General features: G+C 39.6%; 1 protein-coding gene across 2 annotated transcripts in view; it reads left to right on the top strand.

The window, feature by feature from the left end:
• The window catches only part of usp34.S (ubiquitin specific peptidase 34 S homeolog), a 130842-nt gene that overhangs the window by 17744 nt on the left and 90344 nt on the right, over positions 1–22754 (top strand). For both annotated transcript variants that reach the window (XM_018264826.2, XM_018264825.2), the window contains exons 5-15: positions 112–261; positions 1631–1698; positions 3678–3870; positions 6060–6121; positions 7884–7965; positions 8197–8289; positions 8469–8594; positions 12232–12361; positions 14441–14571; positions 15056–15687; positions 22061–22275. In XM_018264826.2, the coding sequence (XP_018120315.1) occupies positions 112–261; positions 1631–1698; positions 3678–3870; positions 6060–6121; positions 7884–7965; positions 8197–8289; positions 8469–8594; positions 12232–12361; positions 14441–14571; positions 15056–15687; positions 22061–22275 (1882 nt within the window). The remainder of the gene's footprint in view (positions 1–111; positions 262–1630; positions 1699–3677; positions 3871–6059; positions 6122–7883; positions 7966–8196; positions 8290–8468; positions 8595–12231; positions 12362–14440; positions 14572–15055; positions 15688–22060; positions 22276–22754) is intronic.

Raw genomic sequence — 22754 nt, 5'->3', positions numbered from 1 at the left:
CCACACCAGTATATTATTATGAATAGTATGAATGAATAAGAATACAGGTTGATTAATGAACGGAGTATGTTTCATTTTAACTTAGTTATTTTTTTTCTTTTTGTTTTTTAGGATGTAGAAGTACCTTTGCACCTTCTTCGTTATGTTTGTCTGTTTTGTGGAAAGAATGGACTTTCTCTTATGAAGGATTGTTTTGAATATGGCACTCCCGAGACGCTTCCCTTTCAGATAGCGCATGCATTCATCACTGTTGTGTCAAACGTAAGTTGGTACCTCTATGTTGTGAAGTTGTTGAACTGGGGCAAAATGTTTCTTGCTGGAAAAGTCTTCATACTACTTTAGTGCAGATGCAATCTCGCCATAGGCATTAATTGCATTATGCTGGCAGACAAATTTCAGTGATAAAGTATAAAAGTATCCTGAGACCCCTTTAAAAAGTAGGAAAATGTACTGCTAAGTTGCAGACTGTCTGTGGAAGCAGCAGTCCTACAGGAATTATATTTGGCTGATCAGTACCCACCAGAGACAGTGCCAGGCATTAGCATTAGTGGTGTAAAATCACCGCCATTGGCACCAGGAGTAAAGTAAAAGTGAAGTGATGAATGCATATGGTAGTGATATGCACAACTCTGATGTTACTGAGTGAATAATGGAAACTATTAAAGGGATACTGTCAAAAATTTTTTCAAAATGAATCAGTTAATAGTGCTGCTCCAGCAGAAGTCTGCACTGAAATCCATTTCTCAAAAGAGCAAACACATTTTTTTATATTAAATTTTGAAATCTGACATGGGGCTAGACATATTGTCAATTTCCCAGCTGCCCCCAGTCATGTGACTTGTGCTCTGATAAACTTCAATCACACTTTACTGCTGTACGGCAAGTTGGAGTGATATCACCCCCTCCCTTTCCCCCCAGCAGCCAAACAACAGAACAATGGGAAGGTAACCAGATAACAGCTCCCTAACACAAGATAACAGCTGCCTGGTAGATCTAAGAACAACACTCAATAGTAAAATCCAGGTCCCACTGAGACACATTCAGTTACATTGAGAAGGAAAAACAGCAGCCTGCCAGAAAGCATTTCTCTCCTAAAGTGCAGGCACAAGTCACATGACCAGGGGCAGCTGGGAAATTGACAATATGTCTAGCCCCATGTCAGATTTCAAAATTGAATATAAAAAAAATCTGTTTGCTCTTTTGAGAAATGGATTTCAGCGCAGAATTCTGCTGGAGCAGCACTATTAACTGATGTGTTTTGAAAAAATGTTTTTTCCCATGACAGTATCCCTTTAAGCTTACTACAGGAAGTGTAATTGTCTGGGGATGTTTTTTAATTTTAATATGTCAATATGAGATCAAATAGTTCAAGTTCTTACAGAATAAAAGATTTCTGTTGAAGTTTTATGACGCAGGAAGAATTGGAGAAATCTTAGAAAGATTTTACTAGTTTGCTGTAACCTACAGTATTTGTATTATTGCAAACGGCTCCTTTAAGAAGAACTTTGTAAAAGTAGCAATATGTATAATGAGGAAACGGTTCCCAGTAACGATGATGAGGATTCGGCTAGATGTTCAATCCCATGTGTAATGTGTGTATTTTCACTAATAAATACAAATTTCCTTTTAGATCAGAATATGGCTGCACATCCCTGCTGTTATGCAACACATCATCCCGTTTAGGACATATGTAATAAGGCAAGTTTTCTTATTACCTTCTTTTAATCAGAAACATCGGCTTTACCATAGCGATTAATAGATTTCAGCATAACTCAACATTGCCACTTCAGTCTTCTCTCTTGTTACACATTTGTACAATTCAATGGCCATGTTACACTACAAATAAACACATTACTGTTGCAGTTTTGTATATTGGCTATTGCAGATTGTGTGTAATCAAGTTGACCCGTATCCATCTCTAAATATTCATTTATATGGCATGGTTTTGTACACTCATCAGCACAGCGTGATCGCCTGTATACATCCACTACATGGGGTTTTCCTTTCTTCAGTTCTAGAAAGCAAAGTAAAATATCTGTTGTCTGTTGAAAGCCCTACATTTCTGAGCTGCTGGAACTAAAGCTGCCCATAGATGTTGAGATTTTTAAAAGATCAGATCCTGATCGTGAGACCACGATTATCTCAGAACGATCGTACGAATTGTCCATCAACTAAAAGGACCAATTTGGCAGGAAAACAAAGGGGAGCTGCTTGGCCCTGCAGACATACATACATTGCACTGGGACCCCCAAAGATTTTTTGACCTGGCCGATCAATTTCCTGACAGATGTCGGCCGAAAAATCGTAAAGGTGTATGATCGTTCGAATCCCATTAACCGCACGATAATTTCGAAGGCTTGGTTGGACTTCGCTAAAATCGCTCGTTCGGCAAGAAGAATTGTCGCGTCTATGGGGAGCTTAACTGTATCACTTGTTGATCATGTTCCTGAGCTGTGATACAATTTATTTATTGGCATAAGCATTGTTCTGTTCCTTCAGGTTAATGCCCTGACTGATCGGATCTGAATTGAAATTACGTCTGAATCTGCTTATTACTTCTTAACTTGCGAGAAATTTTCAGTTTGAAATTGATCTAATATGAACAAGGACCCCCAAAACTGCTCCCTGAAATTCATTCTTGGCCTGAGCAATTCTAAGCATTCCTGTATATCTTACCTAGACAAGTGCTACAAAGCAATCTTTTATCCAGTGGCATTCAATAACAACGTTTTTTTTTTTTTATTTACCGTATTTATTTATTTTTTTATTTTTTTTGCCTGTATATCAAATATTCATAAAACACACATTGAGGCAAATTCACTAAAGGACGAAGCGCCTATCACTAGCGTGAATTCGCTAGCGTTGGGCATTTTTGTTAATTCGCCGATTCACTAACGGACACTGGCATAAATTCACTAGCGTTACTTCGCACCCTTACGCCTGGCGAATTTGCGCAATGGACGTAACTACGCAAATTCACTGACGCGCGCATTTTTCTGGACGCTGCCTTTTACACTAGACTTCCTTCGCCACCTCAGACCAGGTGAAGTGCAATAGAGTAGATAGGGATTGCTTCAAAAAAAGTTGAAATTTACTCAAAGTCCCAAAAAACGCTGGCGTTTTTTCTTTTTTTATGGGTGATAGGCTGAAAAAGATCGAATTTTTTTTTGGGGCTACGCTCCTTCCCCCCTACATTTCCTAACTCATGGCAACTTAACTAGACAGTGGGCACATGTGTAGGGCAAAATAAACATTTTATTTGATGTTTTGAAGGTTTCCCAGGCATTTGTAGTGATTCTACGTATTCCTCCACTGAAATTTGAATTTGGCGCCGTATGCAAATTAACCATCGCTAGCAACTTCGCAACCTTTCGTTTCCCCTGAGCGCAACTTCGAATTTTAGTGAATTTGCGTAGCGCTGGCGAAAATTCGCCTGTCGAAGTGCGGTGAAGCGGACGCTGGCGCAACTACGAATCTTAGTAAATTTGCCCCTTTATCTTTTAAATTAATTCTTTTTTCAGAATCATTACCAATTGGGTAAATCAGAAATAAGCTCGCATTTGTTTTTCTTTTATAGCATTTTGGACTGTTTAGTGGTAAAATATGTGCTTTACTTCCCTTTAAGAGTATTTTTTTGTCCTTTGACAAACGTTATTGTTTTTGTCTTTTCACAACAGGTATTTGTGTAAATTGTCCGACCAGGATCTGCGGCAAAGTGCAGCACGCAACATGGCTGATCTAATGTGGAGTACAGTAAAAGAGCCTTTGGACACAGCTTTGTGCTTTGATAAGGAGAGCCTTGATTTGGCCTTCAAATATTTTATGTCACCTACATTAACAATGAGACTTGCTGGACTAAGTCAGATTACGGTAATTCCTCCATCTTCTACATTATAATTACTATTGCCGTTTCCTGCATGTGATCATTGTAGCGACCAATTAATATTAACAGGCAAAGTAAAGCACATTTGGCATATTCTCTGTTTCAAGAGATATTTCCTACACCTTAAAGGGGAACTATTGCGAAAATTAAAATTTAATAAAAGCCTCATCATACTGAAATAAGAAATTTTCTAAATATAATCAATTTAATATTCTCCATTGTTTCTGAAATAATCAAGTTTATGTTCACTATCCCTCTCTCAGCATCTGTTTCTCTTCATTCTCTCTTCATGCAGCAGTTGGGTGTCAGATATTCACTGACAGTTAGATCCAATATATCTTATAGGGGGGCTCCTTTTGCCTAGAAGATGTATTAGAGGTCACTCTATTAAACTCACCAGACATCATGTCTCTCTACATGCAGGATTTGTGCAAAAGGAAGTTATTTTGTTACATTTTGTTTGTACTGGAATCAGTTATTAGAGTGAACGCTAATTTATCTGCTAGGAAAGGAGCCCCCCTATAAGATATATTATAGATATTTAACTGTCAGTGATTATCTGACACCCGGAAGAGAGAATGAAGAGAAACAGATGCTGAGAGAGGAATAGTGAAGATAAACTTGATTATTTCAGAAACAATGCAGAATTGTTAATTGATTGTATTTAGAAAGTTTCTTACCTCAGTATGAGGAGCTTATATTTAATTTTCATTTTAGCACTAGTTTCCTTTTAAGAAATGTTCCCTCGCTTCAGAATTTGGTGTTTTTCTTATATTGTATGTTGTGGTTTACTTTTGTAAATCTAAAGTTTTCTGTCCAGCCCATTCCAGAGCTAGAATTGCACTGACCAGAAAGTAAGACGAGCTCTAACTCAGTGTAAATAGGCTGAACATATAATATGGTTCTTCTCTAAGGGGGACTGGCACTTTTGTTATTAAAGGGAAAATATACCTCCTTTTAACACAGGCACATTAGTTTGGGCTTCTGTACAACAGGCGCATAAACACTATGTAATACACACCAGTAATAAGTGTAAAAGTATTTCTATTTTTTATTCATGCATACCCCATTCCACAGAATGAAAGGAACCCATGATAGTTCTTCTGCTTGCTTATTGGGTCCAATAACGCCCCAGTATGCTCACAGTGGAATTTAACCCTTCCATTACCTTACATGTGAAGGATTCTGGCACTAGTGGCTACTAGTGAACACTGAAAAAAACTCCATCATGGTTTCTTTCCAATCTGTGGATCCGGTACCAAATCCAATCCATTATTTATAGCAGGCTCACTACTAATGATCTAGATGGGCAACTCGTCAGCCACATCTTCTAGTAAAATACTGTGTAGTCTCCCTGCTCATTGAAGCATATCTAGAAAGAGCAGATCTGCATTAAGATGATTTTCAGAGATGCCTGTAGTTTTTTTTTCACGAGTTTCCTAGTGGCCAACTGTAGAATCCAATATTAGATTTTTATATGTCACTGGGTTGAAAATATAGGTGAGAAAGAGGAGATGATCCCTTTTAATGATGTGGCCAGTGCTAGGCCCGTAAAATTCAAACAGTTGCACAAACCATAGCAGATTGATTATGTGGCTGGAATTACAGCCAGTGAAGCCCGTGACAAAGATTTTGCAGAGGGTGCCTTTTACCTGCTGTTTGGGTGCTTAAAGGAACAGTAACTGTAAAAACTGAAAGTAATTAAAATATAATGTATTGTTGCTCTGCACTGATAAAACTGGCGTTTGCTTCCGAAATACTTCTTTAGTTTGGATAAGGCTATGGACACGCAGGCTGAGTAATTTTGCAGGCTGCGAGAAGCAGATCTCCCTTTCTCCATTGATTTGAATCAGATGAGCCTGTGTGTGCTCACAATCTGCTTCTGCTCCACTATGTGTGACCACACACAGGTTCATCTGATTCAAATCAATGGAGCAGGGACCCTTTCAGGAACAATTGCAACATGCATCATTTTCATTCAACAAGATAAACAGAGAAACTTCACTGAAATACATTAAAAGTCAGAAAATACAGTATTAGGTCATCAATATTTATACTAAGATTACTCTAGTAAGGATTTATGTAGCACAGTTCCTGAAAGGGTTTTATATCTGTGTGACTGTTGCTTTAACTGTCAGTATACTTGCTTACGCTGGTGCTTTTGTCTTTTATGTAGAACCAACTGCACACATTTAATGACGTCTGCAATAACGAATCTTTAGTTTCTGACACTGAAACGTAAGTGGAAATATATTTTTCTTTTTGCTAAGACATATTTATGATATACAGAGCTTTCAGCCTAAATAATATGGCTACATTGTTTTGTTTTTTTGTTGTTAAATATATGTATTGTGCATTCAGGAAATGCAAAGTTTTCACTGTTTTCTGTTATACAGTTTATATATATATATATATATATATATATATATATATATATATATATATATATATATATATATATATATATATATATATATATATATATATATATATATATATATATAACAATAATTACCACCACTTATTTGCGAATAAAAGATTCAATGAAAACAGGTAAAATAGTTCCAATACAAACAGTGACTCTGATAAAGATCAGCGTGTTTCTATAATTGGGACATATCACCAAATGTTGATAATAATCAAGTTAATTGGTGACTCCTGAATGCTGTATTTCATTTAGTGAATTTACTATGCCAGCCAGGAGCTTTAGTAGTGCTATTGCAGTTCATGATTCCGGCCCTCAAAGCCTTTCACAGCAGCTCCCTCTCTTGTGATTTTATTAGGCCTCATTTGTGTTCCAGGACCAGTGCACATGCCTAGGGGTCATGGGAAATATCATAAAGTGAAGTTACATCTGTGAGACTAACTGATATTACAAGGCTCACTATTAATAAAACTTACATGCTGCTGTGTCATGTGAATACTGACCACCATGAAGCCAATTTGCAGGTGCTTCCCCTCACCTTACATTAAAGACTGCGGCAATCATATTTGCAAAGGGGGAAAAGTGTTTTATTGTGGTCAGAGACCAGGCAACGTTTCAGGCCTTTCCTTGCCCTTTCTCAAGCCTGCCTGTAATCACAAGTCAAACATTTAAACCTACCCTACAGGGTGTGCATTATACCAGAAGCTCAGCTCCCATATAAATTACAAATAATTTTTCTGTAGGAGATTAAAGGGGTTGTTCATCTTTGAGATAACTTTTAGTATGATGTAGAGAGTGATATTCTGAGATAATTTGCAATTTTTTTTTTATTATCGAAGGTTTTTGACTTATTGAGCTTTTTATTCAGCAATTCTTCAATTTGCATTTTAAGCAATCTGGTAACTAGGGCCCAAATTCCCCTAACAACCATGCACTGATTTGAATAAGAGACTGGAAAATAAATAGGAGAGACAGCAATAAAAAGTAACAATAACAATACATTTGTAGCCTTACAGAGCATTTGTTTTTTTAGGAGTCAGTGACGCCCATTTGAAAGCTGAAAGAATCGGAAGAAAATGACAAATAACTATAAAACTATAAAAAATTAAATAATGAAAACCAATTGAAAAGCTGCTTAGAATTGGTACTACTATAACATACTATAAGTTACTTCAAAGGTGAACCACCCCTTTAAGAATAGAATAAGTGTGAACTAGGGATGCACCGAATCCAGGATTCGGTTCGGCATTCGGCCAGGATTCGACCTTTTTCAGCAGGATTCGGCTGAATCCTTCTGTCCGTCCGAACCGAATCCAAATCCTAATTTGCATATTCAAATTAGGGGCGTTGCAGGAAATCGCCTGACTTTTTGTCACAAAACAAGGAAATAAAAATGTTTTCCCCTTCCCACCCCTAATTTGCATATGCAAATTAGAATTTGGTTCGGTATTCGAACCGAATACGGATTCGGTGCATCCCTATTTAGAGTCCACAAGGATTTCTTACATATGTTTTGTCTAATTTTAATTTTAAAATGGAATCACCTTATTTGTGTGTTTTTGTTTTTTTTTATAGATCTATAGCAAAAGAGCTTGCAGACTGGCTTATCAGCAATAATGTAGTGGAACATATTTTCGGACCAAATTTACATATAGAGGTTAGTAAAACAAAAATTGGAAGGGAATGAATAGTGTAAATGAGGAGCCCTTCTTAGTACTCATGGTGAAAAGTACTGACTGCTCCACCGTCACACATGTACCGTAAGTGGCCTTTTCTAACAGTTGTCCCTCATATATTGCTGCCGGCAATACTACTCCACTGGCATGCAGCATAAGAACAAAAAATAAGAGTGAAAGCATAATGTTCTAATTTATTGTTATTTTTGCAGATTATAAAGCAGTGCCAAGTTATTCTAAACTTTTTGGCTGCGGAAGGTCGGCTAAGCACTCAACACATTGACTGTATTTGGGCAGCAGCACAGGTACTTAATGTACTAAATGTTTTTAAAGTGAAACAAACATTTAAATTGAGACATTGCAAATGCCTCATAGATTTCTGCTGAAGATAGTTTTTTTTATTTTGTGAAAGATGTAGAGCTTTAAAACCACACTATTTCTCTAACTGCCTTGAGATTGATTATTCTATTTCATATTGTTGTAGTTAAAACATTGCAGCCGTTACATACATGACCTGTTTCCATCGTTGATCAAAAACTTGGATCCTGTGCCTCTGAGACATCTCCTCAACCTGGTATCATGTCTTCATCCTAGCGCACACACAGAGCAGGTAAACTAGAAATATGGTCTGCTGCTAGAAAACCGGGGCAAGGGACATTGGCATCACCACTATTGTCTATATTCACTAATGGCTCAAGAGTGAGAGAAATCATAAGAGTTATCAGTCTGTTATCTGCACTTACTCCCTTCTTGCACCCAACACTCCCAGCATGCACAGCAAACACCAATGCCTTAAGGTTTTTAACACTGCTTAACACTTTATTCACATGCAACACTTAATTCACATGCAACACTCGCTTAGCAGCTCCCACACTCACTTTGAAGTCACGGAATTAAAGGTTTCAAAACCAGTGTACAAGCCCCAGGTTTTGTAGCCATGACTGGACAAACATGGATGGCCACATTCTGGTTTTTTTACTTTAAAACAACTGAAACTGCAGAAAATGAGGGGAAAGAGCTAAGATTCTCCTTCACTTCCTCGTCTCTCACCCACATGGTGCACCAGGAGATGAAATTTTCAGGCTGGCCAGTTCAGTTGATCAAAATCCCCTGAGCTGACATATGTTCCCAGACATTTAGACAGGATGGTTGCTGTTGGCTGAACTGCCCAAACTAGATTTGGACATAGATTTCCAGCTTAAGCTTAAAATGACAGGTGTAAAAACATTTTTACATTAACATTTTTAATCAAGTTAAATGCCAAGTTAAATTAGCCTGCTTTAAAATAGTGACAATTTCATTTTATTCAACAATGTCTTTTCTGACTTTCTCACTGTTGCGTTGATGAATTGAGAAATAAAATATTGGCTCACATAGGTGATTCATATTTAAGGAAAACTATACCCCCAAAATAAATACTTAAGCAACAGTTTATATCAAATTAAGTGGCATATTAAAGAATCTTATCTCAGGAAGAGATCACCTGACCAGAAATACTGCAGCTCTAACTGTAACAGGAAGAGATCACCTGACCAGAAATACTGCAGCTCTAACTGTAACAGGAAGAGATCACCTGACCAGAAATACCTCAGCTCTAACTGTAACAGGAAGAGATCACCTGACCAGAAATACCTCATCTATAACTGTAACAGGAAGAGATCACCTGACCAGAAATACTGCAGCTCTAACTGTAACAGGAAGAGATCACCTGGCCAGAAATACTGCAGCTCTAACTGTAACAGGAAGAGATCACCTGACCAGAAATACTGCAGCTCTAACTGTAACAGGAAGAGATCACCTGACCAGAAATACTGCAGCTCTAACTGTAACAGGAAGAGATCACCTGACCAGAAATTCTGCAGCTCTAACTGTAACAGGAAGAGATCACTTGACCAGAAATTCTGCAGCTCTAACTGTAACAGGAAGAGATCACTTGACCAGAAATACTGCAGCTCTAACTGTAACAGGAAGAGATCACCTGACCAGAAATACTGCAGCTCTAACTGTAACAGGAAGAGATCACCTGACCAGAAATACTGCAGCTCTAACTAACAGGAAGAGATCACCTGAGCAGACATACTGCAGCTCTTACTGTAACAGTAAGAGATCACCTGACCAGACATACTGCAGCTCTAACTGTAACAGGAAGAGATCACCTGACCAGAAATACTGCAGCTCTAACTGTAAAAGGAAGAGATCACCTGACCAGAAATACTGCAGCTCTAACTGTAACAGGAAGAGATCACCTGACCAGAAATACTGCAGCTCTAACTGTAACAGGAAGAGATCACCTGACCAGAAATACTGCAGCTCTAACTGTAACAGGAAGAGATCACCTGACCAGAAATACTGCAGCTCTAACTGTAACAGGAAGAGATCACCTGACCAGTAATACTGCAGCTCTAACTGTAACAGGAAGAGATCACCTGACCAGAAATACTGCAGCTCTAACTGTAACAGGAAGAGATCACCTGACCAGAAATACTGCAGCTCTAACTGTAACAGGAAGAGATCACCTGACCAGAAATTCTGCAGCTCTAACTGTAACAGGAAGAGATCACTTGACCAGAAATACTGCAGCTCTAACTGTAACAGGAAGAGATCACCTGACCAGACATACTGCAGCTCTAACTGTAACAGGAAGAGATCACCTGACCAGAAATACTGCAGCTCTAACTGTAAAAGGAAGAGATCACCTGACCAGAAATACTGCAGCTCTAACTGTAACAGGAAGAGATCACCTGACCAGAAATACTGCAGCTCTAACTGTAACAGGAAGAGATCACCTGACCAGAAATACTGCAGCTCTAACTGTAAAAGGAAGAGATCACCTGACCAGAAATACTGCAGCTCTAACTGTAACAGGAAGAGATCACCTGACCAGAAATACTGCAGCTCTAACTGTAACAGGAAGAGATCACCTGACCAGAAATACCGCAGCTCTAACTGTAACAGGAAGAGATCACCTGACCAGAAATACCGCTGCTCTAACTGTAACAGGAAGAGATCACCTGACCAGAAATACCGCAGCTCTAACTGTTACAGGAAGAGATCACCTGACCAGAAATACTGCAGCTCTAACTGTAACAGGAAGAGATCACCTGACCAGAAATTCTGCAGCTCTAACTGTAACAGGAAGAGATCACTTGACCAGAAATACTGCAGCTCTAACTGTAACAGGAAGAGATCACCTGACCAGAAATACTGCAGCTCTAACTGTAACAGGAAGAGATCACCTGACCAGAAATACTGCAGCTCTAACTAACAGGAAGAGATCACCTGAGCAGACATACTGCAGCTCTAACTGTAACAGTAAGAGATCACCTGACCAGACATACTGCAGCTCTAACTGTAACAGGAAGAGATCACTTGACCAGAAATACTGCAGCTCTAACTGTAACAGGAAGAGATCACCTGACCAGAAATACTGCAGCTCTAACTGTAACAGGAAGAGATCACCTGACCAGAAATACTGCAGCTCTAACTGTAACAGGAAGAGATCACCTGACCAGAAATTCTGCAGCTCTAACTGTAACAGGAAGAGATCACTTGACCAGAAATACTGCAGCTCTAACTGTAACAGGAAGAGATCACCTGACCAGAAATACTGCAGCTCTAACTGTAACAGGAAGAGATCACCTGACCAGAAATACTGCAGCTCTAACTAACAGGAAGAGATCACCTGAGCAGACATACTGCAGCTCTAACTGTAACAGTAAGAGATCACCTGACCAGACATACTGCAGCTCTAACTGTAACAGGAAGAGATCACTTGACCAGAAATACTGCAGCTCTAACTGTAACAGGAAGAGATCACCTGACCAGAAATACTGCAGCTCTAACTGTAAAAGGAAGAAGTGTGGAAGCAAAAGACACAACTCTGTCTGTTAATTGGCTCATGTGACCTAACATGTTTGGTTTGTTTGTGTGCACCGTAAATCCTATGATCGCAAGGGACGGCCCTTATATTTTAAAATGGCAGTTTTCTATTTATGATTACCCAATGACACATACTGCTAAAAAGTATAATATTATGAAAATGGTTTCTTTACATGAAGCAGAGTTTTACATATGAGCTATTTATGTAATATATTTCTATAGAGACCTACATTGTTCGGGGAGTATAGTTTTTGAAGAATAGTCAGTTAAATTTTTATGGGAATTTGTTTCTACATTTACACCATGACATGTTTTTTAATGGAACGTCTGTTTTTCTCCTAATGGGGCATTGTTTCCTTATTTTGTAGACCTTATATTTGGCATCAATGCTGATTAAAGCCCTCTGGAATAATGCACTAGCAGCTAAAGCTCAGCTCTCCAAGCAGAGCTCATTTGCCTCATTACTGAATACTAATTTACCAATGGGGAATAAGAAAGGTAAGTGCTTGTATTGCTCTCAGTTTTTTTTATGTTTTATTGTATAAATGTTAAATTCAAATGTTTATTTGTTTCTGGGCATTTGCTACTCTTCATTTCCTTGTTTGTGTGACAAAAAATCACATTATTTTTCGGATTCTGTTTGGCCAGGCATGTTGGATTTAGCCGAAATCAAATCCTGCTTGAAAAGGTTTAATCCTGACGAAATACCAAACCAAATCCTGGATTCGGTGCATCCCTAATTTATACATAGGATTTCTATATAGTCTCTGTGATGTCCATGTCTTACATATCATACATTACATATAATAAACACAAATTTCCCCAATATTTTTTTCCTAAATTGGTTGCCAGGAGAGTAAAGCTGTTTCCAAGCTCTCCTTGAGATGATGAAGTAATCTAAGTCCAGGAGCCCCTAGAGCATATGTGCTTGCCCCACTATGGCTTCACATAGAATTTGTATCTTTAACCATATCTAAAGAAGGAGGAAGAATACCTGCATTTGCATAACTGTCTGATAAGTGGTAGAAATATGGAGTTAATTCTTAAGTAATGTAGTAAAAAAAAAAGTAAATTCCCTCAGAGACAAAGGCAACATAACCTTTTCCTGGCCTTTGAACATTTCAACATTAAGGGGCCGATTCACTAATTTCGAGTGAAGGATTCGAAGTAAAAAAACTTCGAATTTCGAAGTATTTTTTGGGCTACTTCGACCATCGAATGGGCTACTTCGACCTTCGACTACGAATCGAAGGATTCGAACTAAAAATTGTTCGACTATTCGACCATTCGATAGACGAAGTACTGTCTCTTTAAAAAAAACTTCGACCCCCTACTTCGGCAGCTAAAAGCTCCCGAAGTCAATGTTAGCCTATGGGGAAGGTCCCCATAGGCTTGGCTAACTTTTTTTGATCAATGGATATTCCTTCGATCGTTGGATTTAAATCCTTCAAATCGTTCGATTCGAAGGATTTAATCGTTCGATCGAAGGAATAATCCTTCGATCGTACGATCGTAGCATTTGCGCTAAATCCTTCGACTTCGATATTCGAAGTCGAAGGATTTCAATTCCTAGTCGAATATCGAGGGTTAATTAACCCTCGATATTCGACCCATAGTGAATCAGCCCCTAAGAGTTTAACACGCTGTTGTTCTCTTAAAGGAGAACGAATACCATTTTACAATTGGGGTTCCAAAATGTAGGCACCCCAAGTGACTACTTTTACTGACCTGACACCCTGAGTCGGTGCTCCTATCCGCAGAAAACCGCACCGGCCCGGGATTCTTCTCCTCCTGCTTCTTCATTTTTCAAATTTCCCAGGGCAGGCGCATGCGCAGTAGAAATAAATAGCCGGCTTTTTCCGTTAAAGTTCAGCTTTTCAATCTACTCCGCATATGCACCAATGAGAATACCCGAAGAAGCAAGAAGAGGATCGCTCCATGGTGCTCGCTAGCAGAACCAGGGGTGTCAAGTAAGTAAAAGTAGTCACTTGGGGGGGTGCTTAACCACTAAGGGTAAAATGATATCCGTTCCGCTCCTTTAAAGGAGAATGAAAGGCCTTACCTGAAACCCCTGCTGGTGCTCCTATCAGCAGAAAACTGCACCGGCCCGGGGTTATACCAGTGAGCACCACGGAGCCATCCTCTTCTGTCTTCTTCTGTATTCAAATTTCCTGGGGCAAACACATGCAGAGTTGAACAAAATAGCAGCTTTTTTGGTTAAAGTTTGGCTTTTCGTTCTCCTGCGCATGAGCTGCCGCACAAAGAAAGACGCAAGAAGATCGCCCCGTGGTGCTCACTGGTATAACCCAGCACCAGCCCAGGGTTTCATGTAAGTCAATACATGAAGCCTTTCCTTCTCCTTTAAGGGATCAGAAGTTTTAAGGAAAATCTGTACAGTCTTAACAGCAACTTACTTTCTACAATCCAATCTGAGAGAATGACCTTGTGCTTTTTGTTGTATCATACTTGTAGTGAAATGTACTGGTTTGTTTATTTGATGCTTTATCTTATAGGTTTTTTTATCATGTAAAAGCAGTGCTATTGGGCATTTTTAACAAATAAAATCTTTAATTTTAGGTTCTCCAGCAACCAGCCCTCAGAGCAGTGACAACAGTGACACTCATCACAGTGGGGGAAGTGACATTGAAATGGACGAACAAATTCTGAACAGGTCTAAACATGTGCAGCAGCGGCTGTCAGACACAGAGGTGCATCTTATAGATTAACCCCTGAGAAGGGTTAAATTAAAAATCACTTTGTTACAACTGAAATATGCATTTGTGTCCCTAGAAATAAGAAATAGTCATTCCAGGTCATACAGCCAAGTCACATACACTTTTGATCTCATTTTCTGGTTGCTTCCTTAACCTAGTCATTTGTCCTATAGACTTCATCTTGGCCAATAAAAATGTTAACTCGGCTGCACCAAGCACTTCTTTAGGGATCACTACATTATACATTATTCTGGGGTACACAGGAACAATGGGGGTATAGCTTACACCACTAGGAGGCAGGACACAATAAAAAATACAAACTAACTAGTCCCTCCTCTTCCTGCTATACCCCAGCTGCCAGGCGGAGCCAGACCCGTTTATTATAGATTTTTTTGTGTTTTGAACAGTTCATAAAACCAACTTTTGCGGTGTTGATCTTAAAAGTAGTTTCTAGCATTTATTTCTTACTGTTTCCAAGGAATCTATGCAAGGGAGCTCAGATGAAACTGCCAACAGCGGAGAAGATGCAAGTAGCGGGCCTGGAAGCAGCAGTGGGCACAGTGAAGGGTCAAGCAATGAAGTCAATTCCAGTCATGCAAGTCAGTCTGCTGGTAGCCCAGGCAGTGAGGTTCACTCTGAGGATATTGTTGATATGGAAGCACTGAAAGAAGATGATGAGGAAGATGAGCATTCCATTAACACTGCAAAAAACAGAGTTGCTGAACTTCAAAAAAGAAAGCTGGAATCTCAAGCAGGCATATGTTTAGGAGAGTCCCAGGGTCCAGTGGAGAGAAGCACAGCAAGCAATGGGTCAGGCAAGGATCTAGTCTTTAATTCTGATTCAGTTCAACCAGGTGACAGCCAAATTCGTATTTTAGATGCCTGTTCGCATCCGGAAGAATGTGAACATGATATGACCGGAGAAATGAGCACTAGCTACATGCAGGGTTCCATTGATACTTGCATTGCTCGATCTGGGGACTTCCTTGGAGAAGCCATTGGAAATGAACTCTTCAATTGCAGGCGGTTTATTGGACCTCAGCATCGCCACCACCACCATCATCACCACCATCATAATCACCACCATCACCACCACCACCACCATGAAGGGTAAGTTAATTGTATGGATCTAAATATATCAGAATGTTAAGTAAAATTGAACATTCACTTACAGATATGCTGTGCAATTACACTTTGACAATAAGGGCTATGACACACAAAGCTACTTGTTGTGGCTACAAAATGGACAATACTGATAATTGTTTCTGCTAAAACACTACGGGGCACATTTACTATTGGTCGAATAGCGAGGGTTAATTAACCCTCGCTATTCGACCGTCGAAGTAAAATCCTGCGAAAAAATCCTGTAAAATTCCTGCGATCGAACGATTCGAAGGATTTTAATCCATCTATCTAACGATTTTCCTTCAATCCCAAATTGGCTAGAAAGCCTATGGGGACCTTCCCCATAGACTAACATTGATGCTCTGTAGGTTTTAGGTGGCCAAGTAGGTGGTCAAAGTTTTTTTTAAAGAGACAGTACTTCGACTATTGAATGGTTGAATAGTCGAACGATTTTTAGTTTCAATCGTTCGATTCGAAGGTCGAAGTAGCCAATTCGATGATCGAAGTAGCCAAAAAAATACTTGAAATTCAAAGTATTTTTTATTCTATTCCTTCACTCGAGCTAAGTAAATGTGCCCCTACATGTATTTTAGCAAAGACAATTCTCAGTCTTGTCTATGATAGGGTATTTTCTTGGAATTTTTTAGCCGCTATAAGTAGCACTGTGTGTCCTAGCCCTAATGGTGATGGCTGATGGGGAGATTTGCCACCCGTGATAAATCTGTGCTACATTGGATGACCGATCTCTCAAAATGCCTCCATATTGGCAATAATTGAAATGCCTGGACTTAAAGTGGACCTGTCACCTACACATAAAAAGTTGTATAACAAAAGTCGTTTGCAAATTAAACATGGAACCCAAATAGTTTTTTTCATGAAGGCACCCATACCTGTTATATAGGCGTTTAAATATCTGAACTGTCAATCAAACATTACCTGCCCCGCCTCTATGCCTGATGCATATAGGAGGGGCAGTCAATTACTTTCACTTTCCATTCAGCACTTCCTACATGTCACTGCTTTCCCCACGTTCCCCCTCCCTCTTTACACTTTATTGTTGTGAAGGACAATGTGTATGGGCATCAGGTCCCCCATTCAAGCGCATACACAAGATTTTGGGTTGATGCACAACTTGTCTTAATAGCAGTGTCCACAAAATGGCTCCTGCCTGCTTACTGTGATTCCATGACTGAAGGAAACAAAATTTAAATAGTAAATGTAGTGTAAGTAAGTTTTATTTTGCTCAACTAACATGATAGAAATAATTTGGAATTATTTTTTAGGGTAACTGAACTTACACATTGCCGTGTTTTTCCAAAGTTGACTTGCGAGGAAACTTTGGGCAACTTCATGACATGTAGGTTTTACAATTGGCGATTTCAATTGTTGGTGATGAAGAAGCTTTTTCGGGAGATTTGGCACCCACAGTAGCGCACATTTATAGCGGTTAATAAATGTCCCTGTCAGTCATCACATTCAATTTTGAGTAAACAAATATAGTAAAACACTTTTTAGCTGGCCGTAGATCAGTCCTGTGCTATTAGTACTTCAGTGCATTTTTCCAGGGCTTTATTTACCCATTAGCAAATCCAAAGAATATCGTTGATTCAAGATTGTGGAACCCTTTACTGTAAATCCAAGATGGAGACCTTGAGTATGGCCTCAAGTAATTGAGTGCCTTATAGTGGCAAGAGGCATATCTCCATATATTTCCTTTGTTTCCATGCTTTACAAGTTTGCACTTTTGCCAACTGTATTACAAACAGACAGGATTAAAAATATAAAATAAGTAAGTATATAAATAAATACCTTTCTAGACAAAAATGATAAAATATATATTTGTTTTGAACAGTCAGGGATTTCATACATCTTAGCCAAAAAAAAAAAATCAGACTGCTCCTCAGTTTAGTAATTTAACGCATACACTCTAGCATGTATTCAGCAATTCGCTATGCTTGCAACACACGGTCCAGCCTTTGAGATTTTACATAGTTTCTTCAGAAATTTTGGGCTGGGAGTCTTGCTCTGAAAATACCTGAACCAAACAGCACCATGATAATGTTTCCAATTTTAAAGGCAAATGTGGTGTCTTGTTTGCCAGGTGTACAATTTACTGTGCGGTTTATTATTATTATTATTATTATTATTATTATTATGTTTATTCAATGGTCTTGATTTATTATGTTGAAACACAGCATTTAAAAACATTTACATATAAGTCTAAATGCAAGCAGGTTAAAGGAATAGTTAGCCTTTATATTATCTTTTATTAAGTATAGATAGACCTTTTTAAGCTGGTCTTCATTAGTTTTTGTGATTTTTCAATTATCTTATCTGTGTTTTTTACATTTTATTCTTGGTTAATATTGTTTAATTGTCTCTCGCACCTTGGGGTATAGCAGCCACCACTAGGAGGCAGGACACTAGGAAAAACTGGCTCCTCCCTACTCTGCTATATCCCCCCCGAGTACAGCTAGAGGAGTTCAGTTTTTCAAGTGACCTCAAGGAGGCAGGACATATCCATTCAGATGTAAATTCTGTGGCCAGACTTAAAGTTTGGCATCAGGGGTTTCCCTGGAGTTTCTCTACTATAGAGAATTACCTACCCCTCCTTGGGATTGTGGCACTGGAACCAATAAGTCTTCCAGGGAGCAAGACCACCCAGCACTAAGGGTCTTTCCACTTCTCTACGGGAGGCCCTTCTTTACAGTACACACTACACCAAAGGCTCCTTCACAAGAGGAACCTGGACAGTGATTATCACCAGCGACAACTACCTCTAAGGAAGGTGGTCTACTCTGACCACTTCCCACCTGCCATCAGCTGCTCTCTCCATGTACTCCTACCTGCAGCAGCCCACTCTCTGCTCCTTCCTTAAGCCTTCCTTGCTCTGCGGTTCAATTGTGCTTCTTCAGGGCTTCTCGGTTCAATTTTCGCACCAAATCTCTTCATGCGTTCCACGCTGGTACTCGTCCAGAGCAGTGGCTACTTCCTCCTTCAATTGCAGCTGCCTCTGTGCCCTGGTGACATCACTTCCTCGGCTCACTGCCAGTAGCAGCGCACAGCTCCATTTGCGCTGGGATTCCCACTCTCCATCCTGAAGTGGCTTCCTCATGTCCGCACTGCTTGCCTTTCCTGAAGTACCACTCGGCTCCTGAATTAACGTGTCCTGAAGCCTCAGAACCAGGAAAGTCACGGTCAGACACAGAGGTCGATATTGGGTTAGAGAGAGAGGCAGACACAGGAGGGAGGCAGGCTCTAGAGGGAAAATAACGCCTTTCCTGAAGGGACTCTCTGTTCTCTAATAGCCCTACTTACTTAATTGTTTGCTTACTACTTCCTGTTACTGGGCTTTGGCAGAAGGGAGTTCTGAAGGGCCTTTTTCTAGGTCAAAACAAACACTCTCCAGAGTAAAGTACCTAGCGTGCTCCAAATGCCGGAAACGCCTACCTGTGGGTCGCAAAACCCCCTTTGTGAAAGCTGCACTCCAGCAACTTCAGCTGAGGCCTCTTCCCCAGCCTCCCCTCGGCACTTTAGCTGTCCACTGGCATAACCAATCTGGCCACATGCCTGGACAAGCTCTTTAACAGACTGGCGCACGATTCATCAGATTCCAGAATTAGACCCCAAAAACGACCACCGCTACCCTCTCCTTGAGGAATTAAGCGAATGTGAATCGCTTAACAACATTCCTGTAGAAGATGATTTCCTCAGACCCTCCTGAGGATAATGAGGAGTTAACCAAACATTCTTCGGAGGCAGTTGAACCTCATTTTTGCTGTCCTCAATTGTCTCAATCTTAAGGAGACAGAGACCCAGAAGCAACTCGTCATTATCTAAGCATCACAAAAAATCTCTACCTATCTTTCCTTCACATCCACAATTGGATGACATTATTCAGGCTGAGTGGGACCACCCAGAAAAGACATTTCAAGCAGGCCGTCGCTTTCAAAGACTGTGTCCCTTTCCGAAGTATCGATAAATACTGTCCCGCCTGTCCAAGAACACAGCCCTTCCAGTACCAGATGCATCTTCATTCAAGGATTCCATGGACAAGAAGCTAGAAGCCTCCTCTGTTCTGTTTTCATGGCCTCAGGGGACTCCCTTTGCCCAGCCCTGGCATCCGCATTGGTTAGCAGAGCCCTTCAATCCTGGACCAACTCAGGGAAACCCAGACAAGAACTCCTAGATGTCACCTTCCAAGTTAAGGAGGCAACAGATTACTTGAGTGAGGCTGCCTTAGACACCATCCAGGTCATTGGGCGCATACATATTGTTTTTCGTTGGACATAGTTCTAGGTTTTTTGTTTGTTATGCAAAACAGAGCTCCTCTAGCTGTACTGGGAGGTATAGCAGCTTTTTCCTAGTGTCCTACCTCCTAGTGGTGGCTGCTATACCACAATGTCCCTGTGTCCCACAGACCCCTTTTCCAGGCCCTCTTCTACTTGTCTCTTTTGAATTCCTGTTGGTTACTAGGCTTAATATGCCAAAGAGCTATAAAAATCTAATTAATTAAAATAACAAAAAATAAATACATTGAAGAATAATTAGTTTTTTTTTCTTCAACACATCTGTCTTCATAATTATAAAAGTTAATTTTCAAGTGAATTACATAATATGATATATTTTAATAAATTAAGGACAAAATACCAAACCCTTAGGCTAGGGCCACATGCCATGGATTCTCTGCCCTCTTCTCTTCTGCTGGGCTGAAAGCCAGGGCTGTGGAGTCTTTACATTAACCCTGTGACGCCGACTCCTCAGTTTACACTAACTCCGACTACTCTGCTTTAGAAGTAACAGTTGCATAGCAGATAACAGATAAAACACCATTGTATTATACAGGGCTTATCTGTTACGTGCTATCTAACCTATGCCTTTTCTCCTTTTTTCCAGCAGCTTCAATGGCTACATATCAGCTCATTTTTATAAACTATAGAAGCAAATACACAGAATTAACCAGTGCAGAGCAACAGTTCATTATATTGTAATTACTTTTATACAGTTTCAGGTATTGTTACTGTTCCTAAAGTATTTTCCACGTTGAAAGAATTGAAGTACATAACATACAAGGCATTGTATCACCGGCAGTGCTCACAAATATAAACCATATCCTTTTGGTAATTCTAAAACAGTCAAAATTAAACCAAAAACAATTGGAAAACCTAAAACAACTTATCTATTCATTGAACCTGGCATATAGCTGTAGAATAGCTGTTTACAATCCAATCCAAAATGAAAGTATTGTTCCGTATCCTCCTTCATAGAAGCTCTTAAATCTGATTTTATTTTCAATGCTTGTATTTTAATTATTAGGAGTCTGAGTCATTGTTTTGGCGACTCCATTCCAGATACCCCAAATTGTTCACAACTCCGACTCCACAGCTTTGCTGCAGGAGAGATGGATTTCAGCACAAAATCTTGCATTTAAGTGATGAAATCTGCCCCAAGAGGGACAGCGGATTCTCCACGGTAGAGATCTGTTTGTTGTGGCCCTAGCCTTATTCTGTAGGTTCTTTTAGGCTGCCATTATTATATGATTCTGGTGCATTTATCATTATTGTCAGCTGGATCTTGCTTTACTAATGTGCACGGTACAACTCATCCAGTCATCTTTTGTAGTTGGGTGTGAGTTTGACACATGTTATTACTTGTAGCGCATATTGTGGCTTGGGTCCAACAGCCTAAGCACTGCAACTTGGGCATGTCACATACTACTATCTGACTTGTATCTGATCTGTTTTTTAGTGACTAGATCTGTACCAATCATCTCTTTTCAGTTTTTGTTGACAGTAATGATGATAGACTTGGCTTATCACAGTTTTAAGATTTTCTAGTCAAACTGAGTGATCAAAAAGGGGCCAGCGCATGGTAATGATCAGTCAGTGCTCTCAGCCACACACAAAGAGCTAGGCCAATAGATGACTTCATTCACTGTTCCCCTGCTGACCTAGAACTTCATGATCCTCTGCATCTGATTGGCCTGAAGGATTAGTGGACTTTACCCATTCACATGGTCACACATTTCAATGTTGTATTCACAGATCTTGATATGGATGTCATGGACTTTACTACAACTGCATTAGGCAATATACAAAAAGCTCGTGATTTTTAAGTTAGCCTTGTAAGCAGTGTGTCTTTTCCATTGTTCTGCCCAAAAGACCATGTAGTAAAGTACATTGTGGTTATGGCTTCCCTCCATTGTTCATTAACTTATTTGCATAGCTATTAGAACTGTTTAATGCAAAATTGATGTCCACATGCTAAAAGAAACCCTTATTTTGGTTATAAACTGAAATAACTATGCATTATTTTGGCAGTATATCCGCTGTCTTTACTGACTTTTCTGCCATTTAAGGCACATGGTGGACGACATGTTGAGTGCAGATGATGTCAGCTGCAGTAGCTCACACGTCAGTGCAAAATCAGAGAAAAACATGGCAGACTTTGATGGTGAGGAGTCTGGCTGTGAAGAGGAACTGGTACAGATCAATTCACACGCAGAGCTTACCTCTCATCTCCAGCAGCACCTTCCCAACCTGGCTTCTATTTACCATGAGCATCTGAGTCAAGGCAAGGCAATATCTCTTTTATTTCAGTACATAGGAAAAATGATGTTTTTGTTTCTAAAGTGAACCTCTAACCTGGCAAGCACTTTTATAGTTCAGTGCCATAAAAGAAGTTAAAGTAACTATCCTTTGTGTGTTATATTACTGAGATCTATAAAGTCCCTATATAAAGTGTTATGGCTAGGATTGATATAGAAAACCATACCATGAAGAGCTTTAGTCCAGGCCGATAGATCTGTCACAAGTGTGTAGCAACAGCCAATATATATAGGTCTGCTCCAAATAATTAATAGTGACATTTTAAGCAATTGACGTAAGTTTAAGAATGGCCCTAATTGTCATTGGTTTCCAAAATAAACAGGGATCATTTATTCTTATGCCATTCTGCCTGTAGCACTGGATATACAGTATGTATAGGTATTGTAGATCTGAGCATGTGTGAGGCAGGGTTAGCTTATTTCATTCAGTGTGCACAGCATAAAC

The sequence above is a fragment of the Xenopus laevis genome, chromosome 5S (assembly GCF_017654675.1).
Source record: "Xenopus laevis strain J_2021 chromosome 5S, Xenopus_laevis_v10.1, whole genome shotgun sequence".
NCBI classification, from domain to species: domain Eukaryota; kingdom Metazoa; phylum Chordata; class Amphibia; order Anura; family Pipidae; genus Xenopus; species Xenopus laevis.
The sequence above is the reverse complement of the archived record's forward strand: the minus strand, read 5'-3'. Positions and strand labels throughout refer to the sequence as shown.